Source organism: Callorhinchus milii, unplaced genomic scaffold (assembly GCF_018977255.1).
Source record: "Callorhinchus milii isolate IMCB2004 unplaced genomic scaffold, IMCB_Cmil_1.0 Scaffold21, whole genome shotgun sequence".
Classification (NCBI taxonomy): domain Eukaryota; kingdom Metazoa; phylum Chordata; class Chondrichthyes; order Chimaeriformes; family Callorhinchidae; genus Callorhinchus; species Callorhinchus milii.
The window spans coordinates 8,604,631-8,624,671 of record NW_024704762.1 but is presented as its reverse complement, the minus strand read 5'-3'; the positions used below and the strand labels follow the sequence as shown (position 1 = coordinate 8,624,671).

Sequence of the window (20,041 nt, the reverse complement as noted above, 5' to 3'; positions counted from 1 at the left end):
AGTTTTACTCTGGTGTCTTAAACCAAAAACTTTGTAAATAGAGATAGATGGCTTTACAAAAAAAGCTAACAGTATCAGCCACACAATGGCTAAAGGGAGCTTAGGTCCATAATCTCCTGCAGGTCCTAGCTGCTGTCAGAAGATGTGTGGGGTGCCGTCGACGGGGATCTCCGCCTTCGGGTGGGGGTCCATGACCGTTCGGAACTGTACGTGACCTGTTTAAATCTGTGCATATGGTTCTCAAAGAGGTCCCTCTGCTGCTGGCCGATGGCGTGAGCGATCAGGCCGGGTAAAGTCTGCAGGCTGACCGTTAAAGTGTCCAGTTTATTCTCCAGAGTTACAATCCGTTTTTCCAAATCTTCGTTCTTCTCTTGCAGCTCCGACAGGATGTCGTACATCACGTTCTGCGTCTGCGGGCGAGAAGGGGAAAGACACAGCGAGTGCGTACCGCTGATTTATCGTTCGCCAATCTCACAGGTTAGAGCCCCCGTTGTCTCGGTTTGCTATCACAATCACCACCACCCCCCCCACCCCCCACCAACCGCTACGGTATTTAAACGCGTACCAACCTTGGCTAGATCCACCAGTGTGTTCGCTTGATCATTTAACTTCCTCTGTTCCATTTTCACGCTTCTCAATCTACATGGGAAACACAGAGTCAGTTTTCCGTCAAGTCACTCCTGACTCACCCATGCTGTAAGGTAAGATAAGGACTAACACGACAGCAGGCAATCTGTGGCGTCCAGTGGAGGACAGTGCTCACCATGCGTTTTTGGTAATCAACCATCTTCAATCCCATTCTAGAAATGATCACAAATGTCTCGTTTCCTGGATTAAGATGGATTAACCTTTTCTATGCACGCGGCTGGCTGTTGCTAACCGTCACTTTCCCGACGATCTCCACACAACAGCAGAACGGAGAGAGAACAGCGGCGAGCAATGTAATGCCAGGGGTCACAAGTGTTCTTTGCAAAATGGAGGGTGGGCGAGGGCGGGGGAAGGGATGGGGGTGGGAGAGAAAAACAGTGAAGGTGGATCCTCTTCAGTGAAATTCCAATCGTCTGGGTGAATTTAGATCCCCCCACCCCACCCGCCCCCCGTCAAATTCTGAAACAAACTCAATAACTAATATCAACTAATTTTATTTCAATAACTAATATAGTTTAATAGGTCAACCAGCAATCGCATTGATGGAATCCCAGAAAATACTCCAGGCCTGAAATATCACCTTGTCTCAGACCGCAAGACCGTTCATCTTGGGCGTTTAGGATCGCAGCGGAAACATGGAAGATTCCTAATTCAGTCTTAACTCTGGAACGTTGGTTTTCCGCAGTTCTTAAAAAGAACCAGCTTCCAAAGTTAAGACGGAGTTTGAGAATTTTGCACAGTTTCACTCAATCTTAAATTTCAAGGCAAAATGGCCTCACAGGCTAGGGCTTTTAGGTTTGGTCATCAACCCCATTCTGAGTTAACCTCAAGACCCTCTTCTTCGACCACGCCTTTGGTCACTCTCCTTACCCCTACCCTTACCCTCCTAGCCTTCCATCCCTCCTAACCCCAAGCCCCTACTCGGGTCCAAATCCCTGACTGTCCAGCGCCTTGGGACGTCCTCCCAACGTGAAAGGCGTTGTAAAAATGTAATTTGTAGTTGTTGTTGTTAACCCAAATGTCTCGTCTGCTCAAGATGGATTACCCTGTTCTATGGCTTCCCTTTGGCGTTGTGCTTTGAGGTTTCTCTCCCGGTTTCGGGCCGGCTGCTATGAAAATCTCTAAAATGCAAATTGGACACCAATCTACCGTTCCTTAAAATAGAAGTCTATTTTTTCCTCACACTTCTGATGTGGGAGGCATTAAATATTAACAGTTTCAGCGAATTTTTTAACACAAGCAAAGAAAACATCAGAATTGAGGCCTTGATCTCACCCCAGTTTCCCTCTCCGCACTTTTGCCATTATCTCTAATCCTAACCTTGGTCAGCTTCGGATTTGGCAAAAGGTGGAAAACTTTGATACGCAACAGGGAGACCGAAACATTTGCCGTCATTTAGACCCTGGTGCTTGCTTCTCACATTGATTGAGCAATTGACACTCCCTTTAGGAGATGGAGACCCTTGAAGATGGATATCTGAAAACTTGGGACCCCTGGTAACAGACTGACATGGAAGTGATTGATGATGCATTTTCATTCCACTCCAATTGGGGTACAACGATTATCGTGCAACCACAACTCAGATCAAAGAGTTTGCCCACTGAGACCTAGTCATTTCCTTAGTGAATCAAACTAGTGTACTCTTCTGCCCTCGGTTGTCCTATGTATTGAAACGAGGAGTGACACATTGGCAGGCTCTTCCGATGATGGAGCAAGTTGTCCACAAAACAGAGTCAATACTGCTCCTTGAGGAGATCGGTGGTACTGCAGTCTCTTCCCCCACCCCACCCACCCACTCCACAACCTTCCACCCTCAAACACCCCATCTCACACATGTTCCTACATTTACCATCGCATGCTGGTAACCAACTGAAAACAGAAAGAGCCAACAAATAAACAGGTTTGTTTTTGAAGTCTATAACGGCGGTCTGGTCGAAAAAAGCAGCCCGAGGTAACCCTCTGGTCAGGATTTGGTTAATTATTTACAGGTGACTGAGATTCTGTGTCTATTGTAGTTAATGAGAGCTCAGTCCGCTTGTTCTACTCTGCACTCCTCGTAATAACATGTAGAATACAGTGCCAGCCCTATCCCTCTCAATGGTCTCAAGTGCTCTTTCTCTTTGCCGCACTGGGCTCTGTATTGTTGCAGTGCTGTTGACGCAGTATTGGGTGATCAGGATGCCTCCCTCCAGCGAGGGAGAGAGTGCGCATTCCATTCCAACAGTCTATCTCTGGAATTGCCATGGGACGCATGGAATTCTCAGTCTGGTTTGGACACTCTTAAGCACGGGTGATGGGTTTCTGCATGTGTCGGACTCCCAGTTGACCAAAAAAACAACATAGTATTGACTCTTCTCGCAGATATAGAAACCTCAGTGTGCCAGGTGAATGGGGGGAGAGGAGTATCGTGTGACGTTTCAGCTGTTAATTAATGACGGAAATCTCCACAGAGGTAATGGACTTTTTTTTGTGTTGAACATAAGGAAGCGATGTCCAGTGTTCCTCAGTGGCTCAGGTTTCACCTTGGCCCAGAGAGGGAGCTGAGCTGGCGTCTGGGCTGAAATTCCTGGCCACATTCTATCGCCACATCTCCAATTAAGAGAATTCCATCAGCTCCCCGTGATCACAGCATACGTGCAAATGGCTGAGCAGATTTGGAAATAGCAGATGTCCCACCACCCCACCACCACCAGCTCCCCCGCCTTATTCTTTCATTAGAATCTTCTGCGTAAAACGAGCCATCAGGCTGACGTAAAACCTGCTCCAGGACTTTGCCAACTCACTCCCGCTCCTTTACAGTCGGGAGTGGCTCTCCAATAGGTGGTCCTAACTGGACAAGCAGCAGAGTAGCTTGCCGTTGAGACCAGTGCTCTCAATGGCAAGCTATGCAGTTATAGCTGGTTAGACTCCAGCAGTTACTCCAATGCTCACTCTGGGCTCCCCCAAGTCTTGACTCTTGCCAACCTGCGCCTAATATTCTCCAGAATCAGGGAAGCAGGATGTGTCCCTCCAGAGAGGGGGTGCGTATTTCATCCCAACAATCTTATCTCTGGAATTTCCATGTGTAGGTGGGATGCATGGAATTTTGAGTTTGGGTTGGAGACTCTTAACCAACGGTGATGGGTTTCCTCTGTCAGACACCCAGCGTTCCAAACAATTTCTCTCCAATTCTCTTTCCTCCGTTACGGGGAAAGTCCTCGTCTCTGCTTGTAAAACACCCCAGGGAGAATTGCCAAAGCACTCGTCTCGGTACTTGGGAAGAAGTGAGCCCAAACCCATGTGGACCAGGTCAAGGGAAGGCCAAAAAGCAGCATTACACAGTACCAGAGTGAATCAAAAAGGCCCATTTGCCATCCACCTTATTTATGATTAGGTTTTTAAAGATTTCTAACCTTTTTCTTTCTCATCAAGATGCATCTTTTGGCATTTCTTAACAGATTTCTCAACAGGAAAGGCGAGCGGTTATTGAATGTGACGAAGAGAGCATTATTGCTTTTATGAACCATTATCGAATGCATCATCCGGCCCACTCGGTGTTTAGAAATGAGACAATTGCACACTTCTTAAGGAGAAATCTCTCAAGCAACCCTGCAAATTAAGACTCCCGAAATTGTATTCCCTCTCTGAGAAAAGATTAAATTGTAAAATTGGTAACGTAACCCGGTTTCCTGTTGGCGGGAGAATTACTTCCTGTTAGGTGCCCAAATTACTTCATGTTGGGTCTCTCGTTGCACTGCACACCTCAATAATTGGTCGCTTTGGTAAGGTAGCCAGAGCTAGAGCAGTGCTTGATAAGTCTGTACCTTCAGGAGAGGAGAAAAGAGAAATGGAGGAGGAAATAAAACTCACCAATAGAAATTGAACGGTTCTATTCCCCTCCTGCATTGAGCAAAGCACGGAGTTTGGCAGTTTTGTAGGGATTTTATTTTGTATTGTGCCATAAATAACTCAACCCTACTGGACAGTTACAGTACGTGGTTAAGGGCCTGATAGAATAATATTGCTCAATGTCAAGGTCAAAGAGAAATCTGACAATATATTCTGCTAGAAGCAGAAGAGCATCCATAACTCAACTGCACTGCTACTGACCTTGTGGCTTTTGATAATTCACACGTTTATAAAAACAAGTGTGGTCCACTGAGAACTTGATGTCTGGCTTCATTGAATGAATGTGGACGGGCGCTATGGCAGAGAGAGATGGGACTGCTTGCTCGCGATTAGTCCAATTTGCGAGTTTTGTCCTTCAGATGGAGAGGCATTCCTCCATGTAAATCCTTCCCCCGCACCCGCCCCCCCTACCCACGCAGAGGGTGGGGGTGGGAAAGTTACTGACGGAGGGACCTGTTACATACTTCTAACCGTTGTACCCCCATCATCGCGACATGCAAAAGGAAAACAAATTGTAAAAAGAGAACAGAATATTGTAAATCAAACATAACTTACTTCTGGGCTCTGCATTGATTTGGCAAAACAAAAAGACAGAAACACATCACAGGTTTAATAAGACAAAACACAGGGATAGAGGAAGACACAATGAGCAACACAGTACAACCAACCCCTACCACACGGATCTTTCAAACGGACACCTCTGACCTTAAACAACGGCAGAACCAGCGCGAGTCCAGAGTGTGAACTGTAACCATCATGGGCATCACATGTCTCGCTATTACAGAGGGGAACTTGTACCAGTGCCAGACCTGGACAGGGTGCATTTCAATACCAGCATTGATACCGGTCGCCGCAGGTCACAAAGTCACCTATAGAACGAATGAGCTTCCAGGAAACCCTTACGGGCCGGAATTACAGGTGCCAGGATCTAAAAGTTATTCCCTCAAATTATTCCCGGAAAATTTACGGATTGGTTCAGATTTTTCCGGAAATCCCAATTGATCAGGGGATAGAAGTAGTTTAGGAGGCCGAAATTCCAGCTAGTCTTAGCCTGCAAGATCGTAGGGTCTATAAAGCTTAAGATGGCGCAGAATTGTGGAAACGCCTCAACATCAGTCTTAATTTGGAAGCCGATTCTTTTAAGAACTGCGGAAGACCAGATTCCAAATTAGTTCTAAATTTGAGAATTGTCCACAATTTTACGCCATCTTAAATTGAAGGCCAAGATGGACTCACAGGCTTGCCGGTGGAATAATTAGTTAGTTATGCTCAGGTGTGAATGGAACCTGACAGTTTTTTGCTCTTTATTCCCCACCCAAACTCCACACTGTCGTCACAAGTACAGGCGGCAACGAGAGACTCTATAACTCTAGTCTCTCTCACTCACTCGGTATCATGTCTCAGGTTTGATATTGAACTCTTTGCAGTTCAAGTGCAATCCCTTTATTAATGTCTACCGAGTAGTAAAGTGCCTCCCAGGATGATGGATGCTCGCAATGATTTAGCACCGTTTTAGCAAACGTGTTAACATCTTATTGATGTACAATTGATTTCCAATAAATTGTCCTAAAAAAAGCAACAATTGAGCGGGAATAAACTTGACCGGCACAATCCAAAGGTTTTTACTCAAAATACGATAGAAATTTACATTTTTATAGCGTCTTTCAGGTCAGGAGTACGCCCTGAGGCACAGTGACGGTTCCAGCCAAAGCCAACAGGTTCCAGCCCCTAGACAACCCATGTCTAATGATCGTTACAAGCTGGAGTATGAACGACACACTTAAAGCTCTTGTAATGTGAGTGATTAACACAGAGAGAGTGAGTAGATAGCAATGGAGTGAGTGAGTGAGTGAATGAGTAGGTGAGTGAATGAGTGAGCGAGTGAGTGAGTGAGCGAGTGAGTGAATGGCTGACACGTATTGAACAGAAAATGGATAATGATAAGACGGTGTTGGAACGAATGAGGTTTTAGCCTTTGTGCATCATCACTGGAGAAAATATATCTTCTTTGCAGTTTTACTCACATTACTTTAGTTACTCTCAAACTGATATGGTTCACCTCCTGTGGGCAAGTTTCACCGCTATTGATTTATAATGGTAAGTGGATGACAGATGACAGAGGCTTGAAAAGGGAGTCCCTATACACTACACCGATGACAATATGAGTTCTGCTGGTAGGAGGCTGGGGGGGGAGAGAGAGAGAAAGAGAGAGAGAGAGAGGGGGAAAGAGGTAAGTGACTCACTGACTACATGTTGCTAGTGGGACCACACTGACTGTTCGATAACCTTGTAGACAGGGACTCTCCCCTTTAGGTAAAAATGTAATTATCTCCAGTCTGCGGAACAAAGCCTGAGTGGGGGAGGGAAGATGGCAGAAACCTCAGTCTTGCAGGTAAAGGTCACCAGCTCTCTTGTGCTCTCTTTCAAACTTGTGACATTAAACATCTCTACAATAACAAAGACATTATGTATAAAAAGGGAATTGTAAGGCAGGGATTTGTGTGATCAAACACTGTGAGAGTGACAATTGGATCAATCTTAATGAATATTCCCATAAAGCCAGGCACGCAGAAATTCACACATCGATCGCTTCAGTTGACTTGATGGTTAATGAGATCCCATCACTTTTGGTGCATTCATTGCGATAATTATCCAATGCGCTGACTTGACTGCTCGGCTGGTATTTCTGGGTTGGAAATCCCGCTGTGGAGTAGGTGGTGTTTTTTGCTCAACATTCTCAAGGACTGTAAGGGTTGGCGTCTTGAGTAGGTTTCCCTGACGCATTGCGCTGAATGGGCTACAGTTCCCGCTGGGAGTCAGGCTGTCCTGTTGGGTTCACTCCAAGTCTATAAGGAGTGAGAATACCACTGAGCGAAGTGGACTAAATTCAGAGATGATAGGATTTAACCCATTGTCAACTCTTGGAGCACAAACGGCACCAAATTCAAACTCAGTGTGAAAGATCGCAATGTTGCTTTGAGCAGGTGGGCGGCTGAAGGTGGTTCAATATTCCTGGCTATGTTCCGAGACCTCTTTGCTCTGGCAAACCTCTCAAATAGATCTGTGACATTGTAGAGGAATACGAAGACCCCAGAGAGGGTGTTACCGAGAAGAAAGTGAGAAATGCGAATTGACTGTATATTTTGTGGGTGAAATGCAACAGTCAATTGCGCACAGCAGTTTCCCGTGACCAAATTATTATTTTTTTTTAAAAAAAGGGATTATTACCCCGGGAAAAGCGATCCGCCAATTCACTAACAACCAGGTTCCTACTTAACTGCTTGGTAAACAGAGGCATGTGGAGTAAGGAAACTTGCCTAACGTTTCGTCCTGTCTGGGAATCGAACCCGGGTCCTCTCGCTTGCGAGGTGAGTGCGCTAACCACTGAGCTACAGGACTCCACTGAGAAATGGTGAGGAGAGATTTGGTGCAACGTCAAGGGATGAGATCAAGCAGGGAGAGAGGACACGAGAAAAGTCGGGAACGATGAGCAAACGCATTGACAGATTAAGTCCAGAACAGGAGCTGATCTCTTTATGCTAGTGTGCTGTGCGCTCATTCATAAATGTTAATCAAAAAAACATTCCACTCTGGGTATAGATAGCTCAGGCCAGCGATTACATTTTTTTACAGTCTCCAGTGGTACCTCATTCAGCGACAATATTTCAGATTGGCATCTATCGTCATAGCTTAGATAAATGATAGACAAAAAAAGTAAACGGTTCGAAATGTAGTTCATATTATTCCAATGATTTAATGGGCAGGGTAATAAGATGGGGGATTGCCTAGATGGGCAGTGCTAATAAATGCTATTAATGTAGATAGATTGATTTATTTCCAGATCATAATCCTTTTTAACTGCATCGCTTGAAACTGGCGAAAACGAAATTCAGAGATTTCGTAAAAGAATGGTAGCAACGAACAGGAAGCGCTACAAACGAACAGGAAGCGCAAGTGGGAAGTATGGGACTGCAGTTGAAATGCAATTCAATGGAATGGCATGTGGAAGTACAATACCAAGCAGGGACCCGACACATTTATAATTCCTCTGGATACGTGGAACTCGCAATAAGACGTGATAAAAATGAGCAGAAAAGATCAGGGCTGTCTACTCACTGATGAATGGCTTGTAGAAATTTGCGTTGGTGTTTTCGGACTTTGGCATGGTCGATCTTCTTTACCAGCTTGGTGTATTTGTAAATCAGCCATGTTTCCCTGAGTACATTGGCAGCGGCATTTTTTACCTGAAAGAAACCAACTGAAAATCAGAGATGGGTCTCAGTGTTGCAAATGGTGAGAGATCCCTTTATATCCTCCTAGCTTGGTGCCGCCTAGTATCCAGTTGAGTGGATGGTGGTAATCATTTAGCTGGCGAACACCATTATTTGGACAGCAATTGGTCAGCTCTGAGTTCTATTATATAGTATTTGGGGAACAACAACAACAAGAAGCTGAAAGGTGGTGAGAGAGCTTCAATGTCAGGGCTTTGCTGCCTCAGCGATAAGGAAGCCAATGTTCTATTAATGAAGAGACCGTTCGGTATTCACTGGGGACTAAGTTAACACTCTCTGGAGGAGGCTTCTTACCCGCTTCGATAGTTGTGTATCCATCATAAAGTTGTGCACATGTTTTTCAGCTTTGGTAAGTTCGAGCTTCCTCGCAACCACAGCAACCACAAGAGCCGTACATCCAGCTCCCTTCAAGAGAGAGAGAGAGAGAGAGAGAGAAAGACAATTCAGCAATAGAGTAATGCACTAAAACACCAGTGCACATCACCTTTCGTCCTTTGCTGCTTAGACTAGGAAGCCTGACAAACGATATTTGCTTTAGAGGTGGGAAGTGCTAATTGTAATTTCTAGTTTGACCTTTGGGTTGTTTTGTTTTTTTCGCGTTCTATGGCTTTCAAGCAGAAATATGGTACAAAATAAGCATTTTGTACATTTTGCGATGCTGTGATGTGTTCATTAACACTGATGATCACTTTGATGACCTTTGGACAGCTGGGTGTCTGACACATGCGGAAACCAATTGCTGCGCTTATGAATATCCTAACCAAACAGAGAATTCCACGCATCCCACCTACACATGGAGATTCCAGAGATAAATTGTTGGAATGGAATGTGCACTCTCTCCCTGGTGGGACGCATCCCGCTTACCCTAATTCCTCCAACAATTAGGTGCAGGTTGGAAAACGTCAAGGCTTGGGGGACCCCAGAGTGTGTGGTGGGGTAACTGCTGGAGTCTAAACAGCTAAAACCGCGTAGCTTGCCATTGATATTGCTGTCTGGCAAGCGTTCCTGCTGCTTGTCCAGCTAGGACCAGCCTCGCCATTAAGGCTTAACGGGAGCTGAGTGGGACAAACCCCTGCCCCACCCAGTGATCCTAAGATAATTAACATATTGACTGGTGCCTGGATATGTTATGGCTGGGTCCATCTTCTCAAAGTGGTATTATAATAATAATAAATAATAATGTGAGTAGCTGGCTACCCACTGCCTCGTGGGTCTCAGCATTGCAGCACCGGTTAACAGGATTCACTGATTACTTTGTTCAGTAAAGTCAGTGGAACAACTAAAAGTTTTCATCTCTGTAACCTCCAGGAATGACTCAATCTTACCATAATCCCTGTCAGCAGGCAGACCCCTTTCCCACAGTACGTATGAGGCACCATATCCCCGTACCCGATGGACAGGAAGGTGATGGAAATCAGCCACATCGCTCCCAGGAAGTTACTTGTGACTTCCTGCTTGTCATGGTACCTGTTGTGGGTTCAGAATGGAAGAACAATAAATAGCCAATAAATACCTGGATATGCAATGGATTACTTCAGAATACAAGAACAGTTCAGTGATCTGAACCTCCATCTAGTTTAGGCTGGGGTTGGGGAAATCAGCCAGGATCCCACCTGCTGAAAGCCGAAATTCCACCTATTCTTAGACTGCACGACTATTGCGTCATCGTGTTTAAGAGCGGCTTCACTGTATCAGGGAGTTTTGTGGAACGTTTCAGATCTTGGGATATCTGTGCTGTGGCAGACAGACAGACGGTAGGTGGGTTTCCTGGAATCTGGATATCCTCAACTTCAAGCAAAACTTTACACAAAGTGTAGCGGCCGATACAACAAATGACAACTGCACTAGTTGGTTCGCTAGAGACTGCGGCCTCGAGATCATGGGACTGGGACATTTCACAAGCAGCTGGGTATACCCCGAATCCTGTAGGTAACCAGATGTGGCTACACCAACCCACGGGAACTCTGATCAGATCCGATCGCCTTCCAGACAAATTGGGAGGAGAGATGCTGCAAGTCAGTGTGACGACTGACTGGGTACCAGTAAGATCCAGTATTGATGAATCCTGTTGCACTTCTATTCTCTGGTCCTGTACAGTCTTCAGTTTACATTGAACAACGGCAACGATCTGCACACTTCCACAGCGCCTTTTACGTAGGAGATAGATTGCCTTGAAGCATTTTAATAATACTTGCGTTTGATATAGCGCCTTATCACGTCTTCGAGACGTCACAAAGCGCTTCACAGAACATACTGTAAAGTGAATCGACTGTGTATTTTGTGGGTGACATTTTACAGAGACGGAGTGGGAGGTGAGCGCTGGATGTGGGGCTGGGGGAGTTGGCGGAAAGTGGCTAAAGATACAGTGAAAATAATGGGATTTTAAGACAGGGTTTGAAAAGCGGAGAGGGTGTCGAGAGAGTGAGGCAGAGAGATTTAGGGAGAGCATTCCAAAGAGCGGGAACAAAGTGGCTGAAAGCTGGCCCGTCAAAGGTGGGTCGGAGGGAAAGGGGCCAAGCCAGGTGAAATGCCAGCAAACTCCTGGAAGACAACAGCAATATTCCTACAGGAGGAGTCTAGGACCTCAGGCAAAGCAGTGCTTTCATTGTTTAAATGGATCATGCAGATAACAAAGTCAGTGAAAATTGGGATGTTTCTCAACAGATTTGATGTCAACCTGTTAATGTTCATAATTCGTGACATTGATCACATCAGACCAACAGCAAATTGGATTTGTACAGCGTCTTCCACATCAGGAGGACGTCCCAAGGCGCTGATTTCATCCCGAGACTTCAAAGTTCTGTTAATTCTGGAACAACGCACCTTTCACATTGACTGAGTACCTGGGGGCTGTTGTTGAACAATATAATACTGAAATGATTTTACACTGTTTTTCTGGGTTGGGCACTTTGCAACCGTCAAATATATTTCTCTGTGATTTGTGCAAACACAGCACTTTTCTCCCATCATTTCCTCGCTGGATATCTGTATCACATTCTCGCATGCTCCTCTTACACCACAATCCTGTTTCAAACACAGCAGTAACTACTGCACTCTGTTCATCCCCTGCTCTCTACTCTATAGTCAACCATGAAGATGGGGGGAAGCATTGGGTTAAAGCAAGAAAGGCCAGTTTGTAACGGTGGTGTCAAAGTCACTTAACGGAGATCATGCAGGTACGAGACAATGTCAGACTCACAGAAATCCACAACACCACCACCAAATTACTCTTGTATAGTGCCTTTCACGTCCCAAGGCACTGGGCAAATAGGGACTTGGACCCGAGCTGGGGTTTGGTACCAGGAGGGGTGGAGGGAAGGGAGGTTAGGAGTAGAAGGTTGACCATCAGTGAATGTTGTGGTGAACAAAGCTTTCTCAACCTCTCCCCCGCCCCCCCCCCCCACCACCATGACACAAGTTGCCATTGGGCATGAACAGACCAACATATCTCCGGAGTGCACAGAGTGTCCGGGGTTTAAACCTGCATCGCAGGACAAAACTGACCAAATCTCCACTCAAATGGCCATCCAGTCACCGGCACGTCTGTAATTCACACCACTCAAGACAGAACGAACATTTGTACTCTTGTAGCCTTGCTCTTGCGGCCTTGCTATCACAGCTTCACAGAATCCCAGGCCTTACCTTTCACACACCCTGACAGTCCATGCGGCTATAATCCACGAGGAGATACTAAAGACCAGGAGAACAGTCCCCGGGCAAATGGTCATTAATGTTTTCATTACAAAACGAGTGTTGAAGTTGATTTTGTTGAGGGCGCCGATGCTTCGGGAGGAAGCGTCTGTGAAGAGTTTACTGTGGAGCAGCATAACCCTGGTGATGAGATAGAGTCTTAGAAACATGGGGATGGAGAGGATGATGTCCACGTCAGCGTCGGCCTCTGAGGTGGTGTAGGTGAACGCCAGCCGTGCCGTCCATGTGAAGATGTAATGTCCAGGGATGGGGTGGATGGCGCATACCAGCAGCTCCAAGCAAATGAAAAATATCCTTTCGTACGTCATGGCTATTCTCCAGTCATCTGCTCCATTGTCCACCATGAAGAGCTGGAACACAACGAGGAGACGGGAGAAAGGTTAGGAGAAAGGAGGTTCATAGGGACATAGGAACAGGAGTAGGCCATTCAGCCCCTGAAGCCCGATCCGCCATTTTATAAGATCATGGCTGATCTGTCACTCAACTGCAATTACTTGCCCTTTCCCCATATCCCTTGATATCCTGACCTAACAAATACTCGAGGTATTTACACTCAAAGCAAGTGCACAGATAATCAATAATCACATAATAATAATAATCATAATCACAGCTAATGCTGCTGCATTTCACTCGCAAAATACAGTCAATTAACGAAGCACTCCAGGTCGCTACCCTGCACGAAGGGCGCTATATAAATGCAAGTTGTTGTTTACAATATATCCTGTGAAGCACTTTGAGATGTCTCAACGATGCCATAAGGCGCTGTATCAATTGCAAGGATTATTATTATCATCAATGGACACCTGGGAGAATCTCCCTTCTCTTGTCAAATCGCATCACGGGATCTTCAACGTTCACCAGAATGGACAGATGTGTCCTTGCTTTGATGTCTCATCCGAAGTATGTCACCTCTGACAATGCGGCTCTCCTCTAGTACCTACGCCAGCCTGAACACCGAGGTTGGTTGTGGGCAGCGAGGTGGGCACGGAGGATAGCGAGCAATGTCAGGTACTGTACAAATATAACTCTTTCGGACGCCAGGACCAACCTGGTTGTGTGGGACCCACGTTGACCAACCAGAGAAGTTGCAAACACTCAAAATAACATTAAGATTAACAACTCGCTATGACCCTGCACACAGGTCCCTGTTTCTAACTCAGATATCTCTGTAACAGTAGAATGTCCTATATAAAGTATCAGTATCTACCTGTACACAGTGCGGGGCCTAAGTCTGATGTCTTTGTGCGAGGCAATGGCTGATATTGGGCCCTTCTTATTACTCAAAGCTGTGAGGCTAACCAACCAGTCAAACCCCTTACCTAATGTTTTAACTCTCTACAAAGACTGAAAGCACCAGATAGTTACAGAAAAGTTCAGCAAACTGGCACATCTGCTGGAGCTATACAGTAAACGACATGACAGACAGACATTAACAGGAGAGACTTGATTCCATTTGAGAATTATATGAAATGTCAACAGCTGTCCTCTGTCCAATGCATATTACCCCCACTCTGAATTCCCTCCCCCACCCACCCCCACCCCGCCAACCACCATTGCAGAACATGGCATCCCTATATATGTTACCTTGCCTGACTTTGAGCACCTGAAATGGAAATGGAGAAGTCTTTCATGTCCTTGCACAAACTTGCTTAAGGAGATTGACCCAAGAAGATGAATGGCGCAAGTATTGGCCATTTGTTTCCGTCCGTCCAAAAGATATTCCAGCTTCGCTCCAGCATCACATGTGTTACCTGATCTAATCTGACCCTGGCTCCAAGTGCCAATGTCTTAAATCACTTCCCCTTCATTCCTATTATACGAAACCCCTGATCCATGCATAATGCTTAAAAGCATAACCTTGAACCACACGTAATGCTCTCAATTATTTATTGTACCTAGTGCTCAGCACACTGAATAGAGGAACTCCTCACTCTAACACTCTCTGACACAGCAATGGACCACTTACAATGGGAATGCTTTGCTGTACCCCCTGGCAACGCATGGACTATAGCCTTCTCTTTCCCCTCCTCAACCCCCAACCTACCAACCACGCTACGCGGTTTCCATCTGAACGCCAGGGGCATGAGGTAGCACGGAGATAATGTATCATCAATCTCTGGCCTGGTTTTCGCTTTGAAATGCTCTTGCACAATATTGTTGAACTAAAAAAGCTTTCCTTACACAATTAAAATGGGAAACATCACTCCCTCCCCACTTTGAAAAGCTGCCAGGCCGGCCATACAGTAAATGATTGGAACAAACACAAGGTGTAAATAAGCATTGAGCTCGACCTGAATTAACAATTGTCTTTACTGAGACCCGACTAGAATCCTTCCTCCCTGACAATTTTATTTTCCTATTCTCGTTGGTCCGTGTTGGGATTCACTTCACCAACCTGTCCGCTCCCTCGCCCAGCCTGTTCCACTATTGGCAGTCGGGCCTTCAGCCTTTCTGGAATGCCATACAGGAGCCCCTCTGCCTCGCCCCTCCCTTGCCTTCCTCTTCAACCATCCTCCCACCACCCACCCCGCCCTCCATCCCTCTCTGATCCCAACCCGCAGCAAACCCTTCATTGCCCAGTGCCTTGGGACGTCCTCCCAACATGAAAGGCAGCTGCATAAATGCAATTTGTTGCTGTTGCTATTGTTGTACAGGTTACACCGGCTCTGGTGTTGGTTGTGGGACATCTCCCTCCAGCTACAGGGCAATGAATATTATCTGGACTGTTATCAGTCATAATAATGATGAATAATTGGGCTCTTACCTGGATCTCCCGGGCATGATACACGACAATAAGACCCAGTAAGATTACAGTGGAGAGGCTGATAAGGCATTTGAGTGCGAGAGAATATAGAGACTCCTGGAAAACAAGAGACCGGACTTTAGACAGAATGACACATGCGTACAGAAGAATTCAACACAGCCAACTCATAACCCACCCCCCAAATTTCTAAGTCAATGTACAACAACAACAACTTACATTTATAAAGCGCCCCTCACACAGGATAACGTCTCAGAGCGCTCTGCAATGGATTGCCTTGGGATGGCCTCCTGAAGTGAATGCCGCTTTACAAATTAATTTGTCGTTGTTGGGTTTAGCTCACGAATGCTCTTAAGCGTCAGACTCAGAGTTGCAAACCTTGGTCAACGAAGAATGTGTCTATTGCAGGAGCTCTGGAGGAATCCATACATCATTTGCTCTGCCCTGTGACACCTCGGCAGGTTTGTTTGAGTGAGTAGCTGAGCCACACATGTCCGTGGGGATATGTCCCATTTGTGCTGAGCTCTCATTGGGGCCGGTAGTGAGGTGTCTGTGTGTTGTTGTGAGTGTATGTGCGCGGGTCTATAATTTGGCTTGTAGCTTGGCACAATCATTGAGCTTTCATAAACACTCTTGGTAAACTGCACAAACAACAAGAGGAATGCAGGGGGTGGGAAGGGGAGGTGGGAGGAGGGGAGAGCAGAGATTCACAACAGCGTGGAATGCTAGAACCGATAGCAAAATATATTTCATATCAAGTTCCTGCCATCGACTGAGAACAGTTCCCCAGAACGGACTCGATCTGAATCTTGTGCTCGCTGGCGTTCCACCAAACAGAAGCAGAAAGGCCCAGAATTGAGCATGTTCCTGGGGTGTGTGTGGAGGGTTGGGGGGACGGGGGACAGTGATCGAATGCTGACTCTTACCAACTTTCTCCCCCGACCCATTCAAAAAATAGTAAGGGGAACAGAAATTTTAATTCCCCTCCAGTGGGAGTTGGTGACCTGTACTGTGGTCCTTCAGGAGCGCTCTAGGACACTACCCTGCATGAGGGGCGCTATATAAATGTACGTTGTTGTTGTTGTTGTCCTGGCTCTTTCACCTGAGCATCTGAACAAATGGAAAGCCAGACAGGCAGGCCTGCCTCCGAAAGGTCAGCCTTCCTCCATTCCGCGTACCCAAAGTACAAAGGGCTCCTTGTGTTCTTTACAGAATGTCAGCTTATCCAGTTACAGGCTTAGTGTCAGTTCAGTGGTACTGTTGACACCTCATACAACCATTAACTAACTACTGGGAAATCGGATCTGTTTTAACAAGTATACAGTTCCTGACCTGGCCTTACCCTCTCCCTCTCTCTCTCTCCCTCCGGTTGCTCAGCGATTGTCCTAATCTCAACCTCAAGCAATGTTCCCGAACGGTGGAAACTGATGTCGTGGTGCTGCTGAGGCCCAGAGTAAACGTTAAAATAAACGCTGCCCATTTTCATTATAACCCACAGTCGCAAGTGCCCTGGAGTATTTGGTAACCCACACAGTGTGGGCATGGATTTGCCTGTTATGTCAATTCACTTTCCAACGTTTCGAAAACGTGATAAGACGCTATATCAAATGCAAGGATCATTATTATTATTATTATTATTAGATCAGTGAGCAAGTAGGCATTGCCTGCGAGTGGGCATTTTGGGGGAGAAAATAATAAATAATCGTAATAATTCTTGCATTTGATATAGCGCCTTATCGCGTCATTGAAATCCCCCTGGCTCTAGATTTATTAATTTCAGAACATACAGAATTTGGCGAATTCTTCAATACAGCACTGATTCTGAAGCCGATTTTCTTTTGTTATTTTAAGAACCAGAAGTACATGAGGCTGCACAAATGGTGTAAATCTAGAGCCGAATGGAATTTCTCTCCAGTGATGTGGAACTTTCTCTACTATAACATTGGAAAGTTGTTGCGCCACCAACACCCTGCGTTGCGAGGCATTTCTCATTCACAATATCACGGCCAAAGTGTTTCTGTGTGCTCATTACTGGGAGGTGTGCCAGTGCTGAGGAATGGAAGAATTTCCCTCTCTAGGCTTCAGTGCCTACATTAAGTACTCATCGAGTACAGGTTAGTTAGACGCAGATTTAGAGGGATAAGCAACGAGGAATAATTGCAAAGAGGGGATTTGATTGAGGTGTACAAGATGTTAAAAGGGATTGAGGAAGTAACCCCAGGATAATATTTCCAGATATATCAAGGCAGCAGGAAAAGAGGACGCAGGTTCAGGGTTGTGAAAGGCAAGTTCAGGAAGAAAACCAGGAAGTGTCCACTTCATTCCATATATAGAGGGAACGGGTTGTCAGGAAGGCTGTCTCAAGTCCTGATACTGTGGGCCCACAGCTTGATGCTTCAATGGGAAAATGGTTGGGTGAGTCCAATATTCAGCAAGCATGAGAGCAAATGGATCGAAGAGCCCTTCTTCACCTGAACTGAGAACGGGGATAATAATAATAATAATAATCCTTGCATTTGATATAGCGCTTTTCACATCGGGAGGACGTCCCAAAGCGCTTCACAGAACACACTGTAAAGTGAATTGACTGTATATTTGTGGGCGAACGCGGCAGCCAATTGCGCACAGCAATGTCCCACAAACAGTCGTAGATTGAAAATGACCAATTTATTATTGTTTTTGGTTTTTGGAGGGATTATTATTAGGCTCTGTGTGGAGTAAGGAAACTTGCCCAAGGTTTCGCCCTCTGCCTGGAATTAAACTCAGGTCTCTCACTTGCAAAGCGAGTGCTCAAACCACTGAGCTACAGGACTCCACAATTTCACGGATCACGGAGTATCACTAACCACAAGCACCTCACTGACACCGGCTGAAATATCAAACCCTTTAAAGGAAACGTGTCAACAAATCACATAACGCAGGTTTAGTCCAGCTGGCGGCCCGCGGGCCACATCTGGCCCAGGGAGTGATTTAATCCAGCCCACCCGCCCCCTCCATAACCCATAAGTGTTATGTTATGAAAAGGAAACACAAAAATATTGCTTATGTGGCCCGTGGAGGTTTCTCAAACAGGGAATCCAGCCCTCGGCAGCACTGCAGTGTGAATAATGCGTTCCTTCATTTATTTATGCGAAGCCCCTTCTCCGAGGACCAATTGACCAAAGCAATATTTTCCCCTTTCGAATGGTTATTGTTCCTTATGCTGTCAGCTCGTGGCCGTGGCTCATGTAACTAGTTGAGCCTCCAAAAAGGTGGGCATACAATCAACATTTACCATCCAAATGGATGATGTTAATGTTGTAAAACACATTAGCACTGGGAAATGGAACGTTTTTCTGTTCCCAGCCACCAGTGACTCCGCCAGCAGCCAGCAGTCCCAGGTCAGTTATTAATACAATAATACTTATATTTATTACAGTGCTTACACTATCCAAACTGCTCCAATTACAAGGAAATATTGTCAAGTGTAGTGACTGTTTTTTCTAGGTACCGCAATGGTTGGAAGCTGAGTACTGTCTCAACAATGTGCTTTTCCACCTCTCCCCCCACCCCAACAGCTTCATTACCAACCATTGCTTTGGCTCCCCCACCCACTTTGCAATTCCGATTCCCCCACCGGCAATCCAGTGACCTCCCTATTTAATGCTAAATTAACATCAGATTGCAAGTAGTTTTGTTGGTAATTAATTTTTTTTTATGTGGAACCTTACAGCACACCTAGGCCTTGATCATCATTAATAAAAAAATTAACAGTTTGGTCACTCTATCCAAGAATGTTTGTGGGGACACTGCTGCATTCAATTGGGCTGCCGTGTTTCGCCCACAAGATATACAGTTGATCCACTTTACAGTGTATCCCGTGAAGGGACTTGAGACGTCTTGAAGATGTGATAAGGCGCTCTGTCAAAACAAGGATTATTATAGTCATCATCTCATCGGTGAAGGCTGGACTGTAATCCAGATTAAAACATGACAAGAGACTGACCTTCGTGTAAGCTCCCCACGACAATTCTGTCTCGGTCACCATCACGACAATCCCGAACATCCCAAAGATCAGCGCGTAGTCGCTGAGGCGTTTCCTCTTCTCAAACAGGGCTCTCCTGTGTCCGAGTTTGTGGCCAATGTTCTGGTTCTTTTTGGGGGACTTGCAACCTGGCTCCCCTAAACTCTCGTTGGAGATGTTGTTCTGGTTGGGTTTGGAGACCACCACCTCCAGGCCCGAGTTGTTGATGGTCTGTAGAGGCTGGGTCTCTGAGTCAAAGTCGTGCAGGTTCCGTCGAGAGGTCCCCAAGCTGCTCAAGGGTCGCACTACCCCTCCGTTGTACTTACAGCTGCTCATGGCTATCTCAGTGAAGGGGTTGCTCTCGCTGAAGCTATGCTTGGAGCCAGCATGGTGTAAGCGATGTAAGTCACCAGTGCTCACCTGCGGTGGTTCAAAGCGGAGGAAAGTCAGAGTCAAAGTTTCGCCCAAAAAAATACACGGTCACTCCACTTTAGGGTGTACTCTGTGAAGCGATTTGAGACGTCTTCGAAGACGTGGTAAGGCACTATATTACATGCAACGATTATTATTGATAATAAAACGTACAGAGTTGCCATCGCTTGACTGACTGAGTTGAAAATTGCAGTATTCAGTGTGGGAATTATCAACGGTGAGAATTTTTCTAAGTGGCGGAAAATTGCGACCCGAAGCTTTGATTGTGGACGGCTTTGGGAGTAAAACACACCACCACCTTCTCTC

The 20,041-nt window shown here is 45.9% G+C and overlaps 1 protein-coding gene and 1 long non-coding RNA gene across 3 annotated transcripts; one reads left to right on the top strand and one right to left on the bottom strand.

Moving 5' to 3' along the window:
* Positions 1-125: 125 nt before the first annotated feature.
* LOC103182019 (small conductance calcium-activated potassium channel protein 2) lies at positions 126-19,654 on the bottom strand. 2 transcript variants are annotated; one of them, XM_007898862.2, is made up of 9 exons: positions 19,286-19,654; positions 15,304-15,399; positions 12,471-12,889; positions 10,154-10,295; positions 9,123-9,233; positions 8,653-8,780; positions 5,092-5,100; positions 570-639; positions 126-410 (listed from the first exon to the last, which is right to left on the bottom strand). In XM_007898862.2, the coding sequence occupies exons 1-9, from the start codon at positions 19,637-19,639 to the stop codon at positions 126-128; spliced, it is 1,614 nt and encodes a 537-aa protein (XP_007897053.1). In that variant the 5' UTR covers positions 19,640-19,654. The 2 variants fall into 2 exon arrangements, with proteins under 2 accessions (XP_007897053.1, XP_007897052.1); XM_007898861.2 differs by lacking the exon at positions 5,092-5,100.
* Positions 343-4,282, top strand: LOC103182018. The gene is made up of 3 exons (XR_488270.2): positions 343-477; positions 3,010-3,100; positions 4,086-4,282. It is a non-coding gene; the product is annotated as an uncharacterized LOC103182018 (long non-coding RNA).
* Positions 19,655-20,041: the final 387 nt, after the last annotated feature.